This window comes from Phyllopteryx taeniolatus, chromosome 2 (assembly GCF_024500385.1).
Source record: "Phyllopteryx taeniolatus isolate TA_2022b chromosome 2, UOR_Ptae_1.2, whole genome shotgun sequence".
Lineage (NCBI taxonomy): Eukaryota > Metazoa > Chordata > Actinopteri > Syngnathiformes > Syngnathidae > Phyllopteryx > Phyllopteryx taeniolatus.
Genome location: NC_084503.1, coordinates 35,477,851 through 35,501,356, shown reverse-complemented (window position 1 = coordinate 35,501,356; position 23,506 = coordinate 35,477,851). Strand labels below are relative to the sequence as shown.

The 23,506-nt window shown below is 41.7% G+C and overlaps 4 protein-coding genes across 13 annotated transcripts in view; 2 read left to right on the top strand and 2 right to left on the bottom strand.

Annotated features, from left to right (window-relative positions):
- Positions 1–239: 239 nt before the first annotated feature.
- On the bottom strand, positions 240–6,894 carry LOC133474351 (26S proteasome regulatory subunit 6A-B). Of its 2 annotated transcripts, XM_061765970.1 has the most exons (3): positions 5,950–6,894; positions 3,865–4,210; positions 240–3,432 (listed from the first exon to the last, which is right to left on the bottom strand). In XM_061765970.1, the coding sequence occupies exons 1-2, from the start codon at positions 6,892–6,894 to the stop codon at positions 3,872–3,874; spliced, it is 1,284 nt and encodes a 427-aa protein (XP_061621954.1). In that variant the 3' UTR covers positions 240–3,432; positions 3,865–3,871. The 2 variants fall into 2 exon arrangements, with proteins under 2 accessions (XP_061621954.1, XP_061621953.1); XM_061765969.1 differs by lacking the exon at positions 240–3,432 and having other exon boundaries at positions 3,756–4,210.
- A 6-nt stretch (positions 6,895–6,900) lies between these two features.
- On the top strand, positions 6,901–14,350 carry tbp (TATA box binding protein). The gene is made up of 9 exons (XM_061765984.1): positions 6,901–7,040; positions 8,548–8,761; positions 9,381–9,537; positions 9,679–9,856; positions 10,055–10,142; positions 12,612–12,703; positions 12,822–12,989; positions 13,180–13,274; positions 13,463–14,350. The coding sequence occupies exons 2-9, from the start codon at positions 8,711–8,713 to the stop codon at positions 13,540–13,542; spliced, it is 909 nt and encodes a 302-aa protein (XP_061621968.1). The 5' UTR covers positions 6,901–7,040; positions 8,548–8,710; the 3' UTR covers positions 13,543–14,350.
- A 1,787-nt stretch (positions 14,351–16,137) lies between these two features.
- Positions 16,138–22,049, bottom strand: pdcd2 (programmed cell death 2). 2 transcript variants are annotated; one of them, XM_061765973.1, is made up of 8 exons: positions 21,920–22,049; positions 20,690–20,893; positions 19,458–19,566; positions 19,322–19,378; positions 18,344–18,679; positions 16,757–16,857; positions 16,566–16,679; positions 16,138–16,487 (listed from the first exon to the last, which is right to left on the bottom strand). In XM_061765973.1, the coding sequence occupies exons 2-8, from the start codon at positions 20,867–20,869 to the stop codon at positions 16,308–16,310; spliced, it is 1,077 nt and encodes a 358-aa protein (XP_061621957.1). In that variant the 5' UTR covers positions 20,870–20,893; positions 21,920–22,049; the 3' UTR covers positions 16,138–16,307. The 2 variants fall into 2 exon arrangements, with proteins under 2 accessions (XP_061621957.1, XP_061621955.1); XM_061765971.1 differs by lacking the exon at positions 21,920–22,049 and having other exon boundaries at positions 20,690–20,969.
- Positions 22,050–22,218: 169 nt separating this feature from the next.
- Positions 22,219–23,506, top strand: part of rhoua (ras homolog family member Ua) — a 46,539-nt gene continuing 45,251 nt past the window's right edge. For 3 of the 8 annotated variants that reach the window (XM_061765976.1, XM_061765977.1, XM_061765978.1), the window contains exon 1: positions 22,221–22,751. In XM_061765976.1, coding sequence (XP_061621960.1) covers positions 22,499–22,751 — 253 coding nt within the window. In that variant the 5' untranslated portion in view covers positions 22,221–22,498. Of the gene's footprint in view, positions 22,752–23,506 lie in introns of all 8 variants that reach the window. The other 5 variants (XM_061765981.1, XM_061765979.1, XM_061765980.1 and 2 more) reach the window with 3 other exon arrangements.

Here is a 23,506-nt window from a genome sequence, read left to right as displayed (position 1 = left end):
CATAAGTGTGACATTCCAGTCCTGTAGGTCACATCCATTTATGCCAAAGTGAGGATACGTGGCTAAGAGAATGGATGGATTGATATTGACAGGCAGAACAATGAAATGCTCTTCCATTAAATGGCAGAAGGTCTAATTAACTGGTGTTGTCATGAACATGGTTAGGGCGACGGCGAGGAACGCAAGGCAAGAACATGGTGGACCCAATTGCAGGGAGGCAAGGCAGGAGTGCGGGAATCTCAAAATAATAATATTTAATCGCAATGATAAAACAACAGGCGACTATGACAAAAACAACTGGCGACTATGACATGGCAAGACATGTGACAACGACAATGAACCGACAAGGACTGAAAGAACCCAGGGAACTAAATACAAACAAATTGACGAGACAACGAGGAACACCTGGACAAGACACGACTGGCTGGAGAGAGCTGATTGGTCGACACAAAATAGACGAGAACAGGTGGACACAACAACCTAATGAGCACACGACAAACATGGAACACAGGAAAATATGGAACAAAACTAAACACAACCCAAACCCAAAACACAGACCATGACAGGTGTACCCACATTGTAATTCATACAACTAAATAATAGCTTTGTGTTCAACAGGCCCAGATTTCACACGAAGCACATTACAAAGCAAATACAGACAAGATCATTATTTCAGTATACTGTATATGCTTTGTGATATTTTTGTTTGGAGGTGTGGCATGACATTTTTCTAACATAAAATAGCTGCCTTGGCTCAATAAAAAGCTGGGAACCGCCGCTGTAGGTGGTGGTACAGTGCATTACAAATTAGTCCGTAACACAAACAAAACAAGCCAATGAGTGGAATATGACTTAGCTGTGACTGGAGTGGTGGTCCCCCTTTTTAAGAAGGGGGACCGGAGGGTGTCTTCCAACTACAGGGGGATCACACTCCTCAACCTCCCTGGTAAGGTCTATTCAGGGGTGCTGGAGAGGAGGGTCCTTTGGGATGTCAAATCTCAGATTCAGGAGGAGCAGTGTGGTTTTCGTCCTGGCCGTGGAACAGTGGACCAGCTCTTCACCCTCGGCAGGGTCCTCAAGGGTGCATGGGAGTTTGCCCAACCAGTCTATATGTGTTTTGTGGACTTGGAGAAGGCGTTCGACCGTGTCCCTCGTGGAGTCCTGTGGGGGGTGTTTTGGGAGTATGGGGTACCGAACCACCTGATACGGGCTGTTCGGTCCCTGTACGACCGGAGTCAGAGTTTGGTACGCATTGCCGGCAGTCAATCGGACTCGTTTCCAGTGCGGGTTGGACTCCACCAAGGCTGCCCTTTGTCACCGATTCTGTTCATAACTTTTATGGACGAGGCAGCCGAGGCTTAGAGGGGGTCCGGTTTGGTGGCCTCAGTATTGCATCTCTGCTTTTTGCAGATGATGTGGTTCTGTTGGCTTCTTCAGGCCGTGATCTCCAACTCTCACTGGAGCGGTTCGCAGCCGAGTCTGAAGCGGCTGGGATGAGAATCAGCACCTCTAAATCTGAGACCATGGTCCTTAGTCGCAAAAGGGTGGAGTGGCCTCTCCAGGTCGGGGATGAGATCCTTCCCCAAGTGGAGGAGTTCTAATATCTTGGGGTCTTGTTCACGAGTGAGGGAGATCGACAGTCGGATCGGTGCAGCGTCCAAAGTGATGCGGACTTTGTATCGGTCTGTTGTGGTGAAGAAGGAGCTAAGCCAAAAGGCAAACCTCTCAATTTAACGGTCGATCTACATTCCTACCCTCACCTATGGTCACGAGCTGTGGGTCGTGACCAAAAGAACAAGATCCCGGATACAAGCGGCCGAAATGAGTTTCCTCCGCAGACTGTCCGGGCTCTCCCTTAGAGATAAGGTGAGAAGCTCGGACATCCGGGAGGGTCTCAGAGTAGAGCAGCTGCTCCTTCGCATTGAGAGGAGCCAGATGAGGTGGCTCGGGCATCTGTTTAGGATGCCTCCCGGACGCCACCCTGGTGAGGTGTTCCGGGCACGTTCCACCGGGAGGAGACCCCGGGGACGACCCAGGACACGCTGGAGAGACTACGTCTCTCGGCTTGCCTGGGAACGCCTCGGGATCCCCTCGGAAGAGCTAGAGGAAGTGGCTGGGGAGAGGGAAGTCTGGGCTTCCCTGCTGAGGCTGCTGCCCCGGCGACCCGACCTCGGATAAGCGGAAGACAATGGATATACAAACATAAATAAATATATATTTTCAAATATGCAGCTTCTCATAGTTTTTTTCCCCCACCTGTTTCTGTATAAGTCTATTTTCTTGTCCATGTATAGATTATTTGAAATCAGTTGGCCACAGGGGAGGAGTAGTTACTTTAATTAGAATATTATATACATTGAATTTATTACCTGTTATGGGCAGTGAGAATTAATACACAATAACAGTATATATTTTAGCATATATCAATAACTACTAACAGTACAAAACTACAGCCATTTCCAACAAATAAATAAAATGCTAAAGAATACAGTAAACAACATTAAAGTTGCTTAAATTTGAAACTTGAAAGTGATTTACTTGTACAAATTTTGCTCTGCATGTACTATGAGTTTACTGTGTGGCCACAGCAGACTTGATGCTAAAATACCTTAAGTGGTGGAGCCTCCATCTTTTTTTGTTAAACTGTATTTATGTATGTACTAAAGGAAACATTCACTTTTAGTGTCAAGTAAAAGTGGCTTTTAACTTGTGGGTGTTTCCTGTTGCCCTGATGAACTAATTGGACAATGAGTGGGCTCAACTAATATCTTTTCTAGGGATTATTTTGGTATTCACTATTTTTGTACTATCCCAATAGATGACATTGTATCAAACAATTGTTTAGTGTGGTAAAATCTCTTTTGTCTATAGTTAGCATAATTGCAAAGGTCATTTTGGAACATTTCCAGAAAACAGAGAAACACAAAGAGTCCAGTTGCCTCAATCCTTCAGCATTTGCAGATTAACATGACCCAGATGACTGAGAATCTACAAAGAAAAACAAAATTTTTAGCAAGCACAATGGTACCTTTATTAATATTGTGACAGTAAGTAAAAAAAAAAATACTTGGGCAACAATGCTATTAGGGTGATGATATCAGTTGTAAATTCCAGTTTTTTGTTTGTCAATCAAGTAATAACTAGGCACCGCGGTAGACGAGCGGTTAGCACGTCTCATTGTTCTGCGGTTGGGGGTTTGAATCCGGGTTTCGACCTTCCTGTGTGGAGTTTGGATGTGCTCACCACGCTTATGATACGGGAGCAGCATGGCTCAGGTGGTAGCGTGGTCGTCTCCCAACCCAACGATTATAGGTTCGATCCTCGGCCCTGGTGACCATGTTCCAGTGTCCTTGAGCAAGATACTGAACCCTCAGTTGCTCCTGACGTTGCATCTTGAGTTGAATGAGGAGACTGTTAAAGCGCTTTGAGTACCTTGAAGGTAGAAAAGTGCGACAAGTGAAAGCGCATTAATATTAGAAGTACTCCACATTCCCAAAACATAAGTTTGGTTAGAATAAACTCCTAATTAATTGTCCTTAGGTATGAATCTGAGTGTGAATGGTTGTTTGTCCATATGTGCCCTGTGATTGGCCAGCGGCCGGTCCAGGGTGACCCTCATTATAAGCAATATAGAAAATGGATGGATGAGAGTAATAACTAAATCATACACAATATAATTGACAAATGGAGTCATTTTGTGAATGCAGTACTTGCTTCACAACTAGATTGTAGAAAATATAAAAGAAACAAAATGCTTTGTTTTCATGTCTTTTTATTAACTCTATGGTAATCTGCTGTAACAAGTGTAGAGAATGCCACAACTATTTTCACAAATCAAAGACTACTTCACAAACATGAACCCACAGTGTCCTCAAGCGTAGTACTGCAGATTGGCCTTCTTCTTGGCTTGTACCTCCAGGATACCCTCCATGTAATCCTCGTGGTTCAGCTCTGTGGCTCCACGCCGCAGCGCGATCATGCCCGCCTCCACGCATACGGCTTTGCACTGGGCGCCGTTGAAGTCGTCGGTGCAGCGCGCCAGCTCTTCGTAGTTGACGTCAGGACTGACGTTCATCTTGCGGGAGTGAATCTGCATAATCCGTGCTCTGGCCTCCTCATTTGGCATGGGGAACTCAATCTTCCTGTCCAGGCGGCCTGAACGCAGCAGTGCCGGGTCCAAGATGTCCACTCTGTTGGTTGCAGCGATCACCTGCAAATGTGGGCAAGATGATGTAATTATCCCTCTATAACTATTATTAACTAGCTAAAAGGTGACATGGCATTCATACTGAGAGGTGTTTTCATACTTAGATGCAGTGTACACTACTGCCTGTCTAAATAGGAAAGTAGTACAGAAACTAGGCCAAGGAAGTATACGAAATGTTCACATGTAAAGTGGATAAAAAAAAAAGTCTACACACCCCTGTTTAAATGTCAGGGTTTTGTGATATTAAAAAAAAATTGACAATTTCAAAAGATTCTCCATCATTAATGTGACCTACAGTATAAATAAAATTAATAAAATACACAACTGCGATATTGTGCCCGATGATAGCTGGGATAGGCTACAGCACGCCTGCGACCCTAGTGAGGAGAAGCGGCCCAGAAAATGGATGGATGGAAAATACACAACTGAGATATTGTGGTTTCACAAGTGTACGCACGTTCATAACTGGGGATGCGGCTGTGTTCAGGATTATCACATTCAAACAGAATCAGCACACACCTGCCATCTATAAAGTGCCTCTGATTAACACCAAATACATGTCAGATGTTCTAGCAGGCTTTTCCTGACATTGTTTTGTTTTCTATCAGGGGCCTAAAGGTTTTGTGTTAATACTGACTGCTATTTTGAACTGTTTATAATTCCTTCTACCATCACTCAGCCTCCAGTTCCAGTTGAAAAAAAAAACAACCCCAAATAATGATGCTGCCGCTACCATGCATTACTTTTGGTATGGTGTTCTTTTTTTTTTTTTTTTTTTTATTTCCTTGTCATGAGGAATCTGAAAGCCATTAATTTATAAGGGTAATGTTTTGGAATTGTTTGCATGTTCTCCCCGTGCCTGTGTGGGTTTTCTCCGGGCACTCCGGTTTCCTCCCACATCCCAAAAATATGCGTGGTAGGTTAATTGACAACTCCAAATTGCCCGCAGGTGTGAATGCGAGTGCGAATGGTTGTTTGTTTGTATGTGCCCTGCGATTGGCTGGCAGCCAGTTCAGGGTGTACCCCGCCTTCTGCCCGATGATAGCTGGGATAGGCTCCAGCACGCCCGCGACCCTAGTGAGGAGAAGTGGTTCAGAAAATGGATGGATGTTTTGGAATCATAGTATGTGGAAACTATTAATGCCGCCAATTCTAAACTTTTCCAGGGGGGGCAATTGCATTTTCCGCTATTTATATATTATATATCCCTACTGTAACATTTTTGCCCAGGCTAAATTTTGGATGCAGCTTTTGTTTTGGATTGTGCAAGAGGTCCTTCTGTTACTTTCTGAATGAACACCATGTTTCCTAAATACTCAAGAAATTCCAAATCTAGTGTCTCTTCCAAACTGATGGATGGGATCAAATGTATTCCATGCTACAAGGCGAGCATTTAAAGCAACCACCAACATAGTACCTGAAGTGATCATTTGAAAATGTAAACATTTGGAGAGATTTATAGACAAAGAGTTGCATGTTGATATTTATTTGTTTCCTACCTTATTAAATCCCTGCTGATAATTATTGTGAGATTTCATTAACATTATACGTGTCGTCACACTGATGAATTCATTTCAATAATAACATACAATTAAAGGTAATTTGAGCAAATTATTTTAAAGCGTGTATCAAAACTGCCTTTGCACAAATCAGTAACCAAGAAGTAGCTCACGGTTCCAAAAAAGTGAGTGATCCCAGATTTAAAGTGTTCCAGCCTGATTTACTTTTTGGAGAAGCATTACCTTGACTTGCATGTTGGGTTGAAATCCATCCAGCTGATTGAGAAGTTCCAGCATGGTCCTCTGCACCTCCCTGTCTCCCGCCTTCTCACTGTCAAATCTCTTGGTACCAATGGCATCCAGCTCATCGATGAAGATGATGGATGGGGCTTTCTCTTTGGCCAGGGCGAAGGCATCTCTCACCAACTTGGCTCCATCACCAATGAACATCTGCACCAGCTGTGGGCCAGCCAACTTCAGGAAGGTAGCTTTCGTCTGAGCGGCACAGGCCCTGGCGAGGAGGGTCTTCCCTGTTCCCGGTGGTCCATACATCAGGACTCCCTTGGGTGGCTGGATGCCCAGGTTTTCAAACTTTTCCTTGTGGTTCATGGGCAACACGATTGCCTCCACCAGCTCTTGGATCTGCTTGTCCAGCCCTCCGATGTCGCTGTATTGCTCTGTGGGGCGCTCGTCAACCTCCATCGCCTTGACTCGGGAGTCATACTCGGTGGGTAAGGTCTCTAGGATCAAGTAGGAGTCTTTGTTGACACCCACCAGGTCTCCGGGCTTCAGCTTCTCGGCGTCCACCAGCCCGATCACCGGCAGGAAGTAAGTCTGCCGGGTGGAGGTCTTGATGACGGCGCATTTTCCCTTCCTCTGGGAGTCCAGGTCCACATTTGCCCCGTCTTCCTCTTGGTCGTTGGGGTCCACATCGAGCAGCTCAATCACGTTCGACACGAGATACGGCAGGGTTTTGTTCACCTTTATCTTCTCCGTGTTTTCCTTGATTTTATCCTTCATGGCTTGAAGTTCGTGGGTCACCCTCAGAACCTCACTCTTCATGATCTTTATCTCGCTGTCGAGGAGTCGAGTTCGCTGAACTATCTCCTCCGTAGACATTTTTAAAACTTCTTCACCGATCCCATCTTCCACTTCGTCCCAAACTGATTTGTCACTCAGCGACGCCATCTTGAGTCTTTCTGCCGCGACCTATGACACCGGAAGATAAAGTTTCCTCTTCCGGAAATTGCAGCCGTGCAGGAGTTAACATACATATCTATGGGAATGGCACAAACTGCAAGCTGAAGACACTACGTTTGCTTGTCGCTCTCCGTGTAAGTTGGCAGTGGTACATTTGGTGCACTCTCACGCTTATATTAGGGCTCGTGTTTGTTTTTCTGTGGGTTGTGGCTGGAGTACGTTTGTTGTAGTGAGTCGTGTTAGCGCATGTTGCTAACAGTATCTCGGCGGTTAGCTACCGCCACCTGACCGGTGTCAGCACACACACATATATAGTGTATGTTCATATTTGGCATACTGTGTTTGCGTCTTCTTTTTTGTGGTTGCTTCTACCAAAACGACGGAAAAGTAAATGTAATTAAAATAATTCCGAGCGTTCGATGCCAAATTCTGTTGGTAGCAAGCTTTCACAAGTCAGTACTTTTTTGGGGGGCGCCGCTGTAACGTTTACGTGTTGTTATCACAGGTAGCAAAAGTACAGCACTCTGTGCTTGAATAAAAGTACCGGTCCGTGTATGAAAAAGTGGTAAAAGTAGATTTACTGAATCAACTGCTTACCGAAGTAAAGGAAAGACTGAAATGTACTAAAACAACAAAGTTAAAAAAGCTAGCTAGTGTCGTCTTATCTATTAAAAATGTGTTCCCGTAATTAGCAAATTATACCAACTCCAACTGTATGTTTTTTTTCAGATGGAAATTTTTTACCTCGTTATGCCTTTCTTAAACATTGTGTAATCATCCACCCAGTTTAAAAAAGTAATTAGCCCATTTTGACAAAATAAGGAGTAGGAAGTATAGATATCTATTTTCAAGCACTGGGAGTTAAAGTAAAAAGACATCAGAAAAATAAATCCTCAAATAAATGTAAAATATGTACATTAGTACAGTAGACTAAAGGGACTACCATATCTGGTCAATATTATTAAATGTATTGGGTACTCGTGAAGAGTGCCGATACCAATCCACCAACTTTTGCAGCAAAAAAAATCTGACATCGAGTAAGTCCTCCTTGCCAGTAGTCAGCGCTAAACTGCGGTGGTTTGAGACTTTGGCGAATCAACATGTGTGTCAGAAAAGCGTTATTAGGAATCCCACGTGTGCGTTCCTGGCAAGACACGCCCTGCTGCAAAACTGTTGGTTCCTGCATTTGCGGGAAAGGCAGGCTATGCAGATGTAACGAGATGAGCATCCCAAACATGTATCACTAGGATTAGGATGGGTGAGGGTTAGTGGGTTTAATATTAACGCCGCCATACATAAGTCACATACTTCTTTTCCCGTCTGGAAGCAGTAGGGCATGTTCTACCGGGATACAGCAGCCAATCATAGTGCAGGGGGGTGCGTCCTGCCAGGAATGATCGTTGGATTCATAACAACATGTCAGAAACAAAGAGAGGTGTTCTTGTTCACAAATGTCTGTCATCGTGTTTATTGAAATTTCATACATCAAAAGTACTGATCGGTGAGTACTCGAGTGAATACTCATACTAATATCTGTCTGAGAAAAAGTGCTACGCGGCATACCTAAAGAAATGAAGAATTTGCACTTTGTTACTTACCACCACTGTTTGTAAACGGTTCTTATCAAACATTTTCATGCAGGGTTTAACTGTCACAGAGAAGAGCCAAGAGGACATACGCCTATTTCACCCAGAAAAGTTTCTCCTGCTTGCAAGGCACTGGACACGCAACCGTTGAGCATTTGCCACACAAGCTACCAAGCTGGTGTGTGTATTTCTGCTCGCTCGGGTGATTAGTTAAGGCGATGGATCAGAACAACAGCATACCAGCCTTTCAGGGGCTGGCCTCCCCTCAGGTAACACCCACACAATTTCACCTGAAAAGATATTTTCTCAAAAGCTTTATTATGACACACTGACTTATGAATTTCTCCTCCCACACATATATACAGTATGTGTTAGCAATATTGCTAACACATACTATACATTTGCTGACCCATGTGCTAACTTTACTAGCCCGGGTAAAGTAATTCCATTAATTTTCCATCACTGTGTAGGATTTCACTTGAAAACCCCTGTGAATATTCTTAATTCCTGTTTCCATGCCAGTGTTATATTGCATATCAGTGCAGCAGCCACTGCAAATTAGAACCACAATAATAAAGTTATTCTTAACTGAATACTGATAAACTGAGAAGTGAGCGTTATCTTTGTTAATGGAGATTTTTTTATTCAACTCCTTTACTGGATCCCATTAGCTTGTGGTAATGTAATAATGATGAGTCTGGTTGATAACTGGAATACTTGCCTTGTCCTCGAAAACGTGCCCAGATTAATGGCTGTATTGGCAGATTACAGGATTTACAAATTTCACCTCATTGACAGACAGTTTATGCTCCAAACATTATGATTTGTTGTCTTTAGCATAACCTTAAGTCCATTCAGCCTAAATGGTTTTTATTAATTTTTTTGTAGGGTGCCATGACACCAGGAATGCCAATCTTCAGTCCCATGATGCCATATGGTTCAGGCCTGACACCTCAACCTGTTCAGAACACAAACAGTTTGTCTATACTGGAGGAACAGCAGCGACAGCAACAACAGGCGCAACAAGCACAGCAGGCAAATGCAGGTACATGTGATCATTTTGATCATCCCCTTAAAGATGTGCATTTCTTTAGTTAAGCAGACAATGAACACGAAGAATACAAATATTTGTTTGTACTTGTGTTAAGAGATGTTCATAATGCTGATAGGAGAAACTGTTTTCCAGGCCTTCCAGGAACGTCGGGGCAGACTCCTCAACTCTTCCATTCCCAGGCAGTCACAGGTTCAACTACCACAGCACTGCCAGGGAACACCCCACTCTACAACACCCCACTGACCCCCATGACCCCCATCACACCAGCCACGCCAGCCTCTGAGAGCTCCGGAATAGTTCCACAGCTACAGTATGTATCAAAATTAAGAGAAAGAATTGAGGGACGCATCATAATTTCATGTATGCATGTTGGAAATATCTAATTTCAGTTGTGAATGAGTTAAATATATGAACATCACTAACATTACATAAACATAACAAAAACTAAGACCAACTATTATCTGTCTGCTCTTTAAGCTCCAACCATTTTCTCTCTCGTCGTCGTCAGAAATATCGTGTCAACTGTAAATCTAGGCTGTAAACTGGATTTGAAGACCATTGCATTGCGAGCCAGGAATGCAGAATACAACCCAAAGGTAAATCTAGTTTCAAGATTACTGTAGAGTAGTGCTTCCCAACCCAGTGTTTAGTTGAACACAAAGCTATTATTCTGTTGCATGGATTGCAACAGGTGGATACACGGGTATCCATCCGCCTTCTACTCGGCTTTTCTTATAGAGCACTTAACTGCAGCTGTGACACAGTGCTGTAAATAAGCTTGAACATAAAACATAAATCTGAATTAATAAAATAATGATTAAAGTAAAACAATAAATACATAATATTATTTTCTAATTAAACTACACAAAAAGAGTTCCCTTCATGTTACCAATTGGCATACAGGAGGTCCAGAGGTTGTTTTTTTTGCATAGTCGAGATCAATGGTTCTTAACCTGGGTTCGATCGAACCCCAGGAGTTCGGTTAGGCAGTCGCTGGAGTTCAACGGAGGACTCGACACACATCGTGAGTGCGTGCTTGCATTTATCCGTAGAAGTCTTTTTACACTGCATTTTGAATGCTGTATTCATGCCATTCAAAACGCAACGCTGCGTCAAGGTGGGTGTTTACCATTGCGGCGCTGCGGCTTGAGTTGAAATGCTTTGTTCTTTTTTTATCCATCCATCCATCCATCCATTTTCTGAGCCGCTTCTCCTCACTAGGGTCGCGGGCGTGCTGCAGCCTATCCCAGCTATCATCGGGCAGGAGGCGGGGTACACCCTGAACTGGTTGCCAGCCAATCGCAGGGTACATACAAACAATCAACATTCGTACTCACATTCACACCTACGGGCAATTTAGAGTCCCCAATTAATGCATGTTTCTGGGATGTGGGAGGAAACCCACGCAGGCACGGGGAGAACATGCAAACTCCACACAGACGGGACCGGGGATTGAACCCCGCTCCTCAGAACTGTGAGGCTGACGCTCTAACCAGTCGGCCGCCCTGTTCTTTTTTTAAACGATCTTTATTTAACAACATTTCAACGATACACTAGAGTTGAGTAGCATTGCTGCGGCGTCAGACAGCGCATCCAATAATAAAAAAGAGCCCCAAAAATTTACTCTTACCTATGAACCCTTTTCGAGGATAACAGAGAGAAAAGAAACAGATTTTGTTGGGAATTTTCACAATGAAGTCCGTTCCTCTTGTTATGAGGGTGGCACTTACCAAGGGAAATTCACATTCAGTTACAAAAAATTTTCATTGAATTATAATTATTATTATTTTTTTTTTGTTGTTGTGTGAAATTCACATATATTTTATATTATTTTAATACAATGATTTTGTGTGCAACTGATGCATGGTTCATTTTGTGCATCACCTGGATGACTGAGAATCTACACAGACAATTAAATGTATACCTGTTTTGAATTTGAAATAAACAATATTTTATTTTTCAAATTAGGAAGGGTTCCGTGAACTCCAGATGAAACTGGTGGGGTTCCGTACCTCCAACAAGGTTAAGAACCACTGGTCTAGATGTTGGGTGAAGCTGTTTGTTGATGGGAGATAGGAGCAAGATTGAAGTGTGCAACGATCAGTATGAGTGTGCCGGGATGCTGAATTTGTAATCCCGAGATCACAGCGTGTATGATGTCACTCACATTGGCTGCCGGACCTCAAATTTGAATGTAAACAAACAACTGCAATTTTCTCCCATTCCTTATTTCATCCGTTGGCGAATGGCGAGTAACGTACAGATGGAACAGTTCAAATCTCCTGCCCCATTTTGCTCCTCTCTGTCTTTACTTTATCGCTGGGTCTTGTCCCTCCATATCTCCTCCATGATGTATTCCTCACTGAGTCAAGTCTAGTGGAAGAGCATTTAAGTCTCATATTTTACCAAACCAACTTTTTCTCGTATTTTGGATGTAATATTGGCTCTATGGTGCCTCAGTAAACGTGAAATATGAATTAAAATCGTCCACGCATTCCTGAGTTCCAGACGTTTTTCTACCGAGAGACCTGAAATCAGGTCATTCAAATTTCTCGAGCTTATCTACGTCACTAGCAAAGATCTCCACCTACCTCTCCGCCCGCAAGCCAGCGCTGCCAACATAACACAACACGTGTGCTGTCTCAATAAGTGAGGGTTGGGTCTTAGCCAAATATGGACAAAGCAGATACTAAACTGGGTCAAACAGAAGTAGCTGTCAGAGGGACCTTTTCTAGAAACGAGTATGACAAAACCAAGGTGTTTTTTTTAATGAAATTGACACTTTTATACTAAGTCCATGATAAAGAGTCACTCTATGGAGATCTAAATAGCCAAAATATGTGACCTCTAATTGTTATGCCTGTCACTATACATCGCTGGCTTAGATGTAGAAAAACTGATTATTTGTTGCAAAAAAAAAAAAAATCTGATCAAGTTTGTGAAATTGGATAATTTCCTAAACACACTTGCTGATCCCTCATGGCACACCGGTTGGGAATTACCAGGGGTAGAGTAAAATGTATAATAATACCACATTTGTCAACATTGTTGAAATTGTGTTTTAGCGTTTTGCTGCAGTTATCATGAGAATACGAGAACCCCGCACCACAGCTCTTATTTTTAGCTCTGGGAAGATGGTCTGCACAGGAGCAAAGAGGTTAGAAGAGATTATCTATTGACATGCAAAAATCACCTTTTCATATTCCTTCATCTGAATCTCATTCATTTTTGTCATTACCATTGTTATGTCTCTGAAACTGCTGTTCTATTCCTAGTGAGGAGCAGTCACGGTTAGCGGCCAGGAAATATGCTCGTGTGGTGCAAAAGCTCGGTTTTCCTGCCAAGTTTTTGGACTTCAAGATACAGAATATGGTGGGCAGTTGTGACGTGAAGTTCCCCATTCGTCTGGAAGGCTTAGTACTCACGCATCAACAGTTCAGCAGGTACGTTAATGTCAAACATAGTAAGTACATGACAAAATGAAACAGCAAAGCCTCCCAACACTGAATCATCCGACAGGCAAATCTACTTAACAGTTGAGGTGTTTGTTCATTTATTATCACTGAATATGATTTGCTTTGAGCCTTTTTTAATTAAACTGCTACTCAAATAAATAGTTTTATTTTCTTGCAGCTATGAACCTGAGCTGTTTCCAGGGTTGATTTATAGAATGATCAAACCGAGAATTGTCTTGCTCATCTTTGTTTCTGGAAAGGTCGTATTAACAGGTAAGATCTGCTCTTCAGCAGTCATCTTTCATTTCAGAAGGACACTAGCTAATCTGAACAGTCGCACACTCCACTGGAGATTTAGTTGAAAGAGATGGTGAAAGTGTTTCTCTGTTGACTTGTCAGTCATTTAAGTAGACATTCAAGTGTTCCTCTTGTCAATTTTTTTCTTATGCATTTATGTCAAGGTGCAAAGGTGAGAGAGGAAATCAACGAAGCATTTGGGAACATCTACCCCATCCTAAAAGGTTTCCGTAAGACGACGTAGAACCTCAAGCGCCTTCTTCCTCAACTATTCTTCTGACCTGGCCCTCTACCAGTTAACTGCAGTTAGTACGGTTGGGCAAGATTGTGACTTTTATTATTTATTTTATTTTTTTATAATTCTATTTCCAAATATGTTCCTGTGATAATTTCCAAATAACTGTTTTTATTATAGATGTCCCCACTTATATCCACCAGTTTTAAAGATTTTTCCAAACCCTTGTACATAAGTCTGAAAGAAAATGTAATTTTTATTTTGTCTTCAAGCAGTTTTAAATAGTTTTATACATTGCTTTTTGTAATAAGGTAAAAAGTAAAGTAATTTCTTTGCCTCCTTTTTATGCTTATGTTTCAGGTTATGATGTATAGTTTGGATAAGTCCTATAAAATTGTTCATTATGTATCAATAGTTATTTAACCACAACCACCACAAGTTACAATTTAAATGGTTGAACTGTTGTTTTTTTTTTATTTTTATTTTTTTTAATTAATTAATTCTTATGATTGATCATCTGGTGGTTAAGGTGATGTACAGAGACCTTTTCAGGTAGCCTGTTCCTGTATTGTCTAAAATCACCTATTTCTTTCTTGGTCTATTTTAAGACTGATTGGTAGGCAGCCTCTCAAACACTCGTACAGTATATTATACCGTGAATAGTGTGCCTACACTTCATGTGAGCACCCTCTCTCAAAATGTTAGCAGTTAATGGTGTCAATTTGCTCTTAACATGTTTCGAAAATGTTAATGCTTCATTTTAAATAAAAACTGTACTATTGAAATTTGTAAATTACAATAAATCTGTACATACTGACTCTTGTGAAAACTTCCTTTTTATTTTTTAACTGAACACATCTGATGGCAATTTTTCATATATATTTGATTTTAAACTTTGTTAGCAGGTCTCCCCTGAGCAGTAAGCAAATGAGCTCCAGTCAAGTTCTGTATCGTAACTAGGATGTATGTGCATATTCTCTTTGACACTCACTGGAAATTGCAGGTAAAGTAAAGGTCTTGTTCTTTTCACTAAACATTAACTTAAGTTGTACAAACAGTATCGCGAACCCGGAATGTAGGCACTGTAAACCATTTGAGAAAGTGGAGAGACTGGTGTAATTACAATCTCCCAGGACCTGAAGTGGGCGACCAACATCAACTCCGTCCTCAAAAAGGCCCAGCAGAGGATGTACTTCCTGCGGCTTCTGAGAAAGCATGGCCTGCCACCGGAGCTGCTGAGACAGTTCTACACAGCGGTCATCGAATCAGTCCTGTGTTCTTCCATCACAGTCTGGTTTGGTGCTGCTACAAAAAAGGACAAACTCCGACTGCAACGGACAATCAAAACTGCTGAAAGGATTGTCGGTACCCCCCTACCCACCCTTGAGGACTTGCACGCTGCCAGAACTAAGACAAGGGCGTGCAAAATCCTCTCGGACCCTCCCCACCCTGGTCACCAGCTCTTCCAGCTCCTTCCCTCAGGTAGGCGCTACCGATCAATGCAAACTAGAACTAGTAGACATTCCAACAGCTTCTTCCCTCTTGCAATCAACTTCTTGAACAGCTAACTTACAATTCCATTACAACAAGCTGGCAATTTTTTGACTTGAGTTCGTTGTCACATTTCTGTATTATGTATTACTCGTGCACTCACTGTAGTTGTCTCGCCGTGCTGCACTATTTGCATATAGTGGCCACTCATGCCAGAGTAGCATCTGCTCCATTTGCACACTGATTGAGGAGTATCTGTAACATTTGCACAACCATTGTCCCAGATTATCGCAGTACTCGTCACTTTAAACCGCATACACTCCTTGAAGTCTCAGTGCCCTTTGCACAATGGTCATTGCACCGGACTATTGCGTTATTAGCCATTCGAACTGAGGACTCTGCATCTTTTTGCACAATTGTTGTTTTTTGTCAATGTCTTTATGTCTCCAAAGTGTTCTGTAAATTGACTGTCTGTTGTACTAGAGCGGCTCCAACTACCGGAGACAAATTCCTTGTGTGTTTTGGACATACTTGGCAAATAAAGATGATTCTGATTCTGATTCTGATTCTGATTCACAGCAGTACAAAGGCGCTAATGCTGCTTGCTTACTGCCATGTCCAAGTCAGATATACAGAAGGTCCTCAGAATAATAATCAACGAATAAATGTACTATTACCTTTCTGACGCATGCCTGTTAAAATATTTTTCAAATAAAGGCAAGCAACAAATTTCACTCTAAATGGGGTCCTCAGCTAACAAGAGTTCCACTCCTACAAATGTTTACATATCGCAATGTGTCAGTCTACCACTAACTTACACTAATGCAGTGAAATGTGTGAATTACAGTAAATACAGTACTTGTATGAAAACCCATGAACGAAAAAAAATAATCAAATGAAAAACAGCAAGTCGTATATCGGTACCGTCATAACCCAAGGACAATCTTTAATTTTTAGCTTCCTGTCTGCGACCCACCCATTTGTGAGCCACTATTGGGTCCCAACCCACCAGTTGAGAAACACTGCAGTCTATCACTAACACTGTAGTAGAGTCAAAATTAACAGTAAATATGAAAAGCTTCTAGGTTATAAATATAAAATAAATGAAAAACAGAAAGAAACAAACTAGTTTATTACACAGTTCATTACTTTGAGGCGCATGTCGGTACTGTCGAGGATCCCCTGTATAATACTATATTATACTAGTAGATAGAAAAGATACATTTAGTTGTGGGAAAATAATGCAGCAGTCTCATAAAAATGTACATTCGCCAAATCAGATGTTATGGTTGATTAATTGGACTTTGCTGGTCTGAGCTGAAGTCCTGCTTCCAAATGAACTCAAGGCAGTATTGGTCGTCATGGTTACAGCTGAGAGAGCAGGTGTATATAGCCAGAGTCCCCCAGTCAATACTGGCACTTGTTGAGTCCACACGCAGACTGTTCAGCACCTGGGGCATCACCTTGACAAGCGCAGACAACCCAAGGGTGAGGAATTTGAAGGGGCTAATGAATATTTTTTACTTTAAAGAAAAACAAACCTGAAATTCAAAATTTCTCTTGGCGCCACAAGTGCATGCTGGGATATCTGTATCTGAAGGGATTTGCTGCAAAGAAACCCACAAGGGAGAGCCACCTCGACTGTAGCGCAACACCTGTGCGGACAGCAAAGGGTGACGAAACTGTGACCTTTGTCTAACGTCAATTGCAGTCATTGCAGAGAGCTTTAAACCTGCTGTGGCTCAGGTGCAATCTTCTTTTTAAAGCGCTGGAACACTTTGTTGTCCTCGGTCTCATGCATAGCCATCTCCTCCAAGTCCGTTTCTGCAAGCACTTATAAAAAAAAAAAATATTGAAAAACAAAAAATCATTTTGAATGTTCAGAATATTAAAATTAATTTTTTTATTTTTTTACATCACTGAAGGTGGTTACGGCTGAAGAAGCAGAATGATATTCAGTCGGGCTTAGTACGTAGGAAACAGATGATTGCCCAGAATTTAGTCAATTTGTTTTGCTATTCCAGTAGTTAAAAAATAAAAACAAATCACCTGATCATGAATTGGAATTGGAATGTCCTCAGCTAAGGTCATAAGTGTGACATTCCAGTCCTGTAGGTCACATCCATTTATGCCAAAGTGAGGATACGTGGCTAAGAGAATGGATGGATTGATATTGACAGGCAGAACAATGAAATGCTCTTCCACTAAATGGCAGAAGGTCTAATTAACTGGTGTACCCACATTGTAATTCATACAACTAAATAATAGCTTTGTGTTCAACAGGCCCATATTTCACACTAAGCACATTACAAAGCAAATAGAGACAAGATCATTATTTCAGTATACTGTATATGCTTTGTGATATTTTTGTTTGGAGGTGTGGCATGACATTTTTCTAACATAAAATAGTTGCCTTGGCTCAATAAAAAGCTGGGAACCGCCGCTGTAGGTGGTGGTACAGTGCATTACAAATTAGTCCGTAACACAAACAAAACAAGCCAATGAGTGGAATATGACTTAGCTGTGACTACTGTATAGCATTAACAGTTTGTTTAAAAAAAAAAAGCTTAAAAACATTCTTGAAATTGTTATCTACAGTATTTGGGGAAAATCGCACTTTACTAAGTATTTTCTGTCAACAAAAAATAATACAAAATGATATATGGTCAATAGTAAAACGACCTACTTTCTTGGCAACTATCTATGCCACTGTTATATAGTGACAGGTAGAACAATGACCCATATGCACAACAAAACATTACCGGTAAGGATTTCCGGTGGAAAGGTGATGAGGTGTACCAGTTTCCACTGTCTGTTTGTTTCAAGCTACTGCCAAACCACCGGAAACAGAAAATATTCTCATTCTCTATGTGTGTTAACATTGGGCTGTGTAATAGGTGTATTCAATATTTCGGTGTTAGTACTTTTCAAGGTCGAAATTTCATCAAGACGGAGATCCTCCAGCCAATACTGCTGTGTGCCACTATGTTCAGTGTCAACTCGGTTTTGAGTTTCTTCATGTTTTCTATGTTATCGCTATGCGTTTGCCCTGGCAACCGAATGTTACCCGGCCTCAATACCCCAAACGCGGAATAGCTGCTTGCGTCGAGTCCATTGAATGCTCTTCCACTAGATGGGAGCGGGTATATAATCAACCTGTGTATCCACATTTTCTAATGTAAAATATGTGCCTTGGCTCAAAAAAGGTTAGGAAACACTGCGCTACACTTCACAACAAAACCGAACAGTGACTACATATATAGCAAATTTTTAAAGTATTGCTACAAACTTAGAATGATCAGACTTTTGTAGTGTTTACTTTCTGCTAAGGAGGGACAGTCTGCACTGGTCTCAGCGACGAACGTCTCATCATTTTCTTCACCACCCTTGCAAGTATCCTCCTCTTCTTCTGGGTCAGTTATAAGCTCAAACTCCGGGAAGAGAAACGGGGAGGCCTCCATTTCTTTTCGACCCCCGCACTCCTTCTTGTGCGCGTGCTTCCAGTGAAGCGTCTGGTGGTGCTTGCCACAATACCTGACGGTGTGGCAGCGAGAGCAGGCTTTGTTGCCAGGGCAACCGCACACCCAACACAATTTAACTCCAGACACGGGCAGCACGTGCTGGTCTGGGTCCAAGTCTCTCGGAGGTTCATCTTCTGTAGATGGGCAAAAGAGGAGGAGGGATAACACAGATGATTACCGTATTTCCTCAAATAGTAGCTGTCCCTCTAATAAACACGTCAAGCTCAAGGCCGGGGGCCAGATCCGGCCTGGTCCATTATTTTTAGTGGCCCCCGAAAGCAAATAAGGTGCGTCTTTCTTGCAAAATGGATTTGTTCTTTTCATTTTGACAGAAAATCGGTACCAAAATTGCAATTTTCTCTGCTTTTTACAAATATTGCTGATTTCAAATTCACTTGGGTGTTAAAATATTCATAATACCAATGCAGTGCAGCGGCAATTGTGTCTACGTATGATGATGTGGTGATTATTATACATTGATATGGCTTTCATAGTCATAACAACCCTCTGAGGGAAATAAGAACAATAATGTGGCCTAGCCAATTGGGATAAGGCATAGGACTGCACGATATTGGACATTGCCATAAATGGAAATAACTGCCCTCAACCATTTTTTTGTGGAAATAAGGTATATTCTGACAAAGAAAATGTGTTTCAAATAACAATTTGTCAAAACATTTCTATCAGACGGCGATTAATAATACAATACAATATTCCAAAGCCAGTTTAAAAACTGTCTAAACACACAATTGACTTTGCAATGACAATTCACAAACCTGGTGGTGGCTTATACGAATAAAACTCATTCCTCCGAGGCAGTTGACTTCTGAAAACTACACATGAAGAGAACATATTGTAGTTGTTGCTCTGGGAGGTGATCATAAATGTAGCCTCACTATCGCGTTCACGTACCTTTCACACAGCGGCTGTCATTGTGAGTGTAGCACTCTGGCGTTCTACAACAAAACACAAAGAGGGTTCTGTGGAAACTTCTGTCCTGGCCGGAGATTGGAGCGTACACCTGAGGAATAGAGTGACATCATTTCAACTGCAAAGTAATAGTCGAGTGAATCCCTCATATATGGGGTGCAGTTTGTAAGCGACTCATGCTGAAAATAAAATGTTCTCACATTTAGCTTCAACGTATTAAAAAAAATTGTTGTGAATTATGGAGTCACTTCTTTGCACATGTGCAACAAGATTTGTCACTTTAAACAGCTCAATGCAAATATTAAATGTTACAACTAATGTTAAATCAAAAATGGCAGATATCTAAATGTTAAATACATATCTAAATATGAATGTTAAATCTAAATGTGAAACATATTAAAATTATACATGTAAATGTTAACAAATGTTAAATACAGATATTGACTCTATATTTAAATGTTGAATATGTAAATGTTTCGGTGAATAGCAAAACAGCTAATATGCACATCCGAACTGCTGATAAACAAAAGTACCCAAATATTTAACATTAGATTTAACATTTATGTGCCACATTTATTTTAATTTAACTATTAAAGATGACAAATATTTGTTTTAAATGTGCAAAAAAGGTGATTTATAAAGATTCATAGTTTTTCTTTAAACATTGTTCGAAGCTAAATGTGACAAAAATGTTGCCATCTTCAGCATGAGTCGCTTTACAAACAACACATCATACTCATATTGGCAGTTTTGGTTTAAAACATAGCGGCACGGTGACCGACTGGTTAGAGCGTCAGCCTCACAGTTCTGAGGACCCGGGTTCAATCCCCGGCCCCGCCTGTGTGGAGTTTGCATGTTCTCCCCGTGCCTGCGTGGGTTTTCTCCGGGCACTCCGGTTTCCTCCCACATCCCAAAAACATGCATGAATTGGAGACTCTAAATTGCCCGTAGGCATGACTGTGAGTGCGAATGGTTGTTTGTTCCTATGTGCCCTGCGATTGGCTGGCAACCAGTTCAGGGTGTACCCCGCCTCCTGCCCGATGACAGCTGGGATAGGCTCCAGCACGCCCGCGACCCTAGTGAGGAGAAGCGGCTCAGAAAATGGATGGATGGATGGATGGTTTAAAACATTACAATCGGATGAGAAATTTGAATACAAAAAATTCCCCACCGGCGACTTAAACGCACTTGGCCGCCGCCTCTGGGTTACTAACCTGCAGCAGAAAGGCCATCGGCAGGCGGCATGTCTCGCACTCCAGCCGGGAGAGCGAGGGCGGGCCTCGCTGGCAAAGCCACGCCGGTTTGCCACCGACTTTACTGGGGAACTGCGGGGAGCGAAGCCTCCAAGGCTCTGCGTCGTCCAGAAAACCCAAGACGACCTCCGATGAAGACATGTTGCCTATTTGCGACCTTAAAAACTGCAGGGGAATCACGGCGCTTATCAACACATGCGTGGCCCAATGCGGAAGTACGTCCGTGTAGAAACACTAGTAACATTTATTTTTGTTCCGCTATCAAAGCTTTCGCCCTTGAATTGTTATGATGAGTCATGCGCACTGTAAAATTAATCTCTGTATAATATAATTGTATAATTTAGTAATAAGGCCTAATTAGCCTAATCGTGGCGATAGGTACGAAGTCGGACAGTCCCTGTGTCCGCTAGGTCAGATTTTCTCAAATTTGTTGGGTCCAAATTTGTTTCAAGGAATTATTTGATTTTTGAACGTTACATTATATAGGAATATAATATATGACCTGTTGAACAGAAAGCAATTTAACCAAATTCAGTTGAATTAAATTCAATATGGGATTGGCTCCAGCACTGCCCGCGACCCTCGTGAGGATAAACAGAACAGAAGATGAATGACTGAATAAATTAATCTATCCATCGTGGCTTGCTGATGTGCATTGCTCCCACTAACAACATAGCTGTGAACAGAGAGTAGTTTACAAAAGCACATGCAGTAATTTTTTGCCAAACTTGCGAAGTTAGTGATTTGGGCACAATATTTAATGACTTTTCTGACTGATCTTGCGTCTCGCGAGTTTAATGACCGCTAAGAAACAGACAAAAGCAGGATGATTCTCCCATTGTTTTGCATATTACGAGAAATAATCCTCTGGAAGGCAATAGTCAAATTTATACGTTGCAAAAGGAATGATTTGTTGATATTTTGAAAACTTTTGCCCCGAAGTACGTATGCGCTTCTAAGCCGCAAACGTTGTAAAAATATATATGAGAAAAGGAGTGTCTTATGTAGGTATCCACTTTAACAAATATATATAACACTTTTTTCATATTATTTTGCTGACCCCCAAATTACCCATTTTGAGCACCATTATGCTATAACTGGTTTCACAAGCGACAGCAAGAAGTGTCTCTTTTAACCCAATTATAGTTTACGATTTAACACGTATTTAACACCTATGTGTGTTAAACATACCTGCGTATTTGATCTTTAAAATGGATCCAGGTCCTTCTTAATCGATTACGCTGTCAAATTGTCGTAGAATCTAGAACAAGAACGAAGTTTTATATCCGTGCAACCACCATTTAATTTCAGAGAAAAAAAAAGTGAGGAAAACAAAACAAAACATTGAACACAAATCAGCTGACAGAGGGAAATTGTTAACTAAAGTTCCTCTTCTCTCTCTCTCGCTCTCTCTCTCTCTCTCCACACACACACACACACACACACACAAACACACACAAACACACACACACACACGGAGTGATGTCATGTGAAGGGGAGTTCAGTTTGGGGCTGTGGACCGGACCAACACATCCATTGAATCTCTTCACTTTCAAATGGACGCTTGACTTTTCAAGAAGCCACAATGTTGCTTAAAATGGACACGTTGCCATTTCACGACCAGGAGTAGTTTTGAAGTTGTCGTCGCCCAGTCATGGAAAGTTAAACAAGAGTATATCGTCAACGCGTCCCCGCCCGGAAGATAGCAGAAAAATGGGCCAAGCGAAAAGTGGCCGTCGCCCCGGCACTCAGTCTTCTTAGGGCGGCTGCATGTCTCCCTCCTCCCCGTGCCAGATGCCTGCGAAGACAGCGCCCGTGTCTCCTGCTCCGCCCGTCCCGCCGAGGAGGCTCAGGGGTCGGGATGGGGGCTCGGCCAAGACGCGGCGTGCGGGAGGAGTGGAGAGGCGGGTGAAGTGTGTCCTGGTCGGGGACGGAGCTGTGGGCAAAACCAGCCTGGTGGTCAGCTACACGACCAACGGCTACCCCACCGAATATGTCCCCACTGCTTTTGACAACTTCTCGGGTAAGAATGATGGCTCGATGTCGACTTGAACCTGCTCCAATAAAAAAAAAAAAAAAAAAAAAAAAAAAATATATATATATATATATATATATATATATATATATATATATATATATATATATATAAGAAGAACAACTATTTTGTCGGAGCACAAACTTGTTTCCCTGTGTATGTGTAAATTCTTCAACGTTTTACAGTGCCTGTAATGTAATGGCAATGTTTCAGTTTAAGTATAAATAAGTAAAACATTTCAATAAAGCATTTTTGATTTAGTTTAGCTAATTTCCCCTCTTTTTTTTATTTCTGTGTCTTTCATGTACCTTTATTGTATAGGGTGGTTTCCTTACTTGATAGATTAGGTGTTAAACACAACTTTTATTTCACCATAATTAATCCCATGTAAATTTGGCTGAAGGGTTTAATGTTCTCTTTCACTGGTTTAACAAATGTCTAAAATGACTTAAATTATCATTTGCTGCCATCAGATTTTGTTGTATTCTTTTTTATATTTTATGATTTTAAAGGCAATGCTCTGTTGTATGTGCTTTATATTGATTTTCCAATTCAATAATGTCGATGATTTTATTGTCCAAATTGCTGAATTTGCTTATTTCCTGTTCATAGACACGAATGTGGCATTGAGCAGCTGAGCCTGCCCTCATATTGCGCAGTCCCTCACTAACTGGTTGATGAGGCTTGTAATTGCCAAGTGCCTGTTTGTCTCCTCACGTCTCCAATTTAATGCTTTCAGACAC

Excerpts from the sequence above, each read along its gene's own strand:
- LOC133474351 (XM_061765970.1), bottom strand. The coding sequence starts at position 6,894 with ATGGCGTCGCTGAGTGACAAATCAGTTTGGGACGAAGTGGAAGATGGG. Across the intron at positions 4,211-5,949 it reads AACCCAACATGCAAGTCAAG|GTGATCGCTGCAACCAACAG; the intron begins GTAATGCTTCTC and ends CCACATTTGCAG.
- pdcd2 (XM_061765973.1), bottom strand. The coding sequence starts at position 20,869 with ATGTCTTCATCGGAGGTCGTCTTGGGTTTTCTGGACGACGCAGAGCCT. Across the intron at positions 19,567-20,689 it reads CGATGGCCTTTCTGCTGCAG|GTGTACGCTCCAATCTCCGG; the intron begins GTTAGTAACCCA and ends TCTATTCCTCAG. Across the intron at positions 19,379-19,457 it reads TGACAGCCGCTGTGTGAAAG|TTTTCAGAAGTCAACTGCCT; the intron begins GTACGTGAACGC and ends CTTCATGTGTAG.
- tbp (XM_061765984.1), top strand. The coding sequence starts at position 8,711 with ATGGATCAGAACAACAGCATACCAGCCTTTCAGGGGCTGGCCTCCCCT. Across the intron at positions 8,762-9,380 it reads AGGGGCTGGCCTCCCCTCAG|GGTGCCATGACACCAGGAAT; the intron begins GTAACACCCACA and ends ATTTTTTTGTAG. Across the intron at positions 10,143-12,611 it reads ATGCAGAATACAACCCAAAG|CGTTTTGCTGCAGTTATCAT; the intron begins GTAAATCTAGTT and ends ATTGTGTTTTAG.